Below are 2,289 nucleotides of genomic sequence, written 5' to 3' on the forward strand. Positions count from 1 at the left end.
CCCAACGCTGGGGAAGGGGCAGGCTGGGGGGAAGCGCCGGTGCCGGGGGCCAGGCAGCTCTGCGAGGGGCTGGCGAGGGTGCCGGGCCGGGCAGGCTCAGCTCTCCGAGGCCGTGTGGCACACAGAGTTCTGGTCGGCACAAAATCTCTTCAGAGGCGGCGCACCGGAGTCCTCCTCCTCTTCAGTTACCTGCAAGAGTCAGAGGTCGTGGGCAGTGACACTGAGCCACGCACAGCCAGACAAGGCTCTGTCACACCCTGGGGACACCCCAGGCTGTCACCTGTATGCAAACCCCAGGGCACCAGCAATGGGAACCCACTCCAGCCTGGAGCCCGCCACAACTGTCGTTTTCCCAAACCCCAACATCCTTCCGTGATCCTTCCCATCCACACTTTAAGGCCTGATGTGAACCAGGGGACAGCTCAGGAAGCCAGAAGATTTGGAGAGTCCCTGGGGGGCACTTTGGGACTGCAGAGCAAGTGCATCCATCCAGATGTTTCTGGTGCAGGGAGCAGCAATGAGGGTGAAAGAGGCCGTGTACATTTAGAGGTAGTTTCGATACCCTTCCCTTACCTGAGTCTCAAGGGGGACTGGCTCTTCCTTTGTGAGAGTGGGAGGCTCATCTGCCACTTCTGAGGAAGGCAGGGAGGGCTCTGGGGAGAACAGAACGGTTCACAGCAATGCAGACCCAGCACCCAGCTCAGTGCTGAGCCAGGACAGGACCTTCAGCAGAAGACACAAGTCCCCACTGCCCTGTCCACTTCCTCAGCCACACACCGGACCACCAACAGCTCCAGTGTGGCCTTCCCCAGGCCCTGCCATTCCCCTGCTCCCTTCCCAGCCCAGCACCCACCTTCCAGGGTCTCCTGCCCCAGGGTGGGGGGCTGCGAGTCGTCCGTGCGGAAGTCGGACGTGTGGGCAGGACTCATGGACTCGCTCTGCTGGGGACTGGGGCTGGAGTTGGGGCTGCTGTCCACCTTGAGCTGGTACACGTCGGACAGGGAGCTCTGGTTGCTGTTCTCATCTGCAGAAACAGCACCTGGTGAAGGAGAGCACCTTGACCCGGGGGCATGGGCAGCCGAGTGCGGCACTGTGAGCCGGGGTCTCGCCGAGGAGGAGTGGAATGGGGGATTCACTGTGCCCTGTCAGCACAAGGGCTGCTGGGCACAGGGCTGTGCACCAGGACACCAGGGGCACCACAGACACAACTGGCCAGGGGAGAGGGAACAAGTCTGAGCAGACAGACCCCAGGGTGTGCAAAAAAAGCAGGAGGCAAAGGGGCTGCACTGCCAAATCTCATGTCTGCAGCCCTTGAGGGCCCCGGGCCTCTGAGGGCAGGAACTTCCTGTTTGTGTTACCAGGGTTTTGTTCCTTCTCTGTTTTTGATGCAGAACCAGCAGCGATGCTCAGCACCTGCCTCCAAATGGGGAGGCAGGCCTGGCACACACCTTCCCAAACTGCACACCTGCAGTACAACATCACTGCATGTCTTGGAAAGGCCAGCACATTCCCTGGTTTTCCTTAGCCACACCAGGAGCCCAGAGAAGAGGCTGGGCACAGGACAGCAGCAACTCTGGCACTGCCAGAGCCTTGTCTGGCTGCACCACAGCACCTTGACCAAGAGCCAGGCCAGGGACATCCTCTGTCCCTTCATCCCAAGGTCCAGGGAAGTCACTGCTGGAAGCAGCGGGCTTGGCTGCAGGCATGCCTCTCCCCAGCAGTGAGTGGAAAGGGGGAACAGGAACCCCCAGTCTTCCAGTTCCATGTGATGGTTCCCACAGGAAGATTCCCAGAAACAGTTGATCAAGATTCCTTCTGACAGCAAACCCAAATAGTTTGGGCAGGGACAGTCCAGAAGTAGATCAGCACAACCCCACACTGGAGAAAGACACTGCTCTTCCCCATCCAGACAGCACATACAGAACTGGCAATGTTCAGCCTTGGAGTCTTTCCCCAGGTCAGAGGGAGCTCAGCCAGACGCACCTTGGAACTCCAGGAGGAGGGAGGAGTTGGCAGAGGTGTCAGCTGGGAAGCCATTGGGTTCTCGAGCAGTGCTGCTGCTTGATTTGGATTTCTCTTTCTTGAGGAGAGAAAGGAAAGCACAAACAGGAGGTCAGAGGAGCACAGGCTGCTCCAGAGGAGCCCTTCCCCTCTCCGTCTCCAGCAGCACAGAGGGATGTGCTCAAGTCGGCCTTTTCCCTTCCCTTTGGGGGCACTTCACTAAGTGAGAGGCAAAACTCTGGCTGTGGAAAGCTAGGAATTGGGAGAGAGAAAAGGAGGTGATGCTTG

General features: G+C 59.1%; 2 protein-coding genes across 2 annotated transcripts in view; both read right to left on the reverse strand.

Moving 5' to 3' along the window:
- Positions 1-6: 6 nt before the first annotated feature.
- On the reverse strand, positions 7-2,107 carry BCL7B (BAF chromatin remodeling complex subunit BCL7B; the record flags this gene model as incomplete). The annotated part of the gene is made up of 4 exons (XM_018076508.2): positions 7-189; positions 574-653; positions 854-1,024; positions 1,984-2,107. Coding segments are annotated over 4 exons (468 nt in total), but the record flags the coding sequence as incomplete, so codon positions are not given.
- A 75-nt stretch (positions 2,108-2,182) lies between these two features.
- The window catches only part of MLXIPL (MLX interacting protein like), a 37,763-nt gene continuing 37,656 nt past the window's right edge, over positions 2,183-2,289 (reverse strand). Inside the window, 1 exon segment of the mRNA XM_029961248.1 lies at positions 2,183-2,253. Coding sequence (XP_029817108.1) covers positions 2,183-2,253 — 71 coding nt within the window.

This window comes from Manacus vitellinus, unplaced genomic scaffold (assembly GCF_001715985.3).
Source record: "Manacus vitellinus isolate BGI_N305 unplaced genomic scaffold, ASM171598v3 scaffold_32_pilon, whole genome shotgun sequence".
In the NCBI taxonomy this organism is placed as follows: domain Eukaryota; kingdom Metazoa; phylum Chordata; class Aves; order Passeriformes; family Pipridae; genus Manacus; species Manacus vitellinus.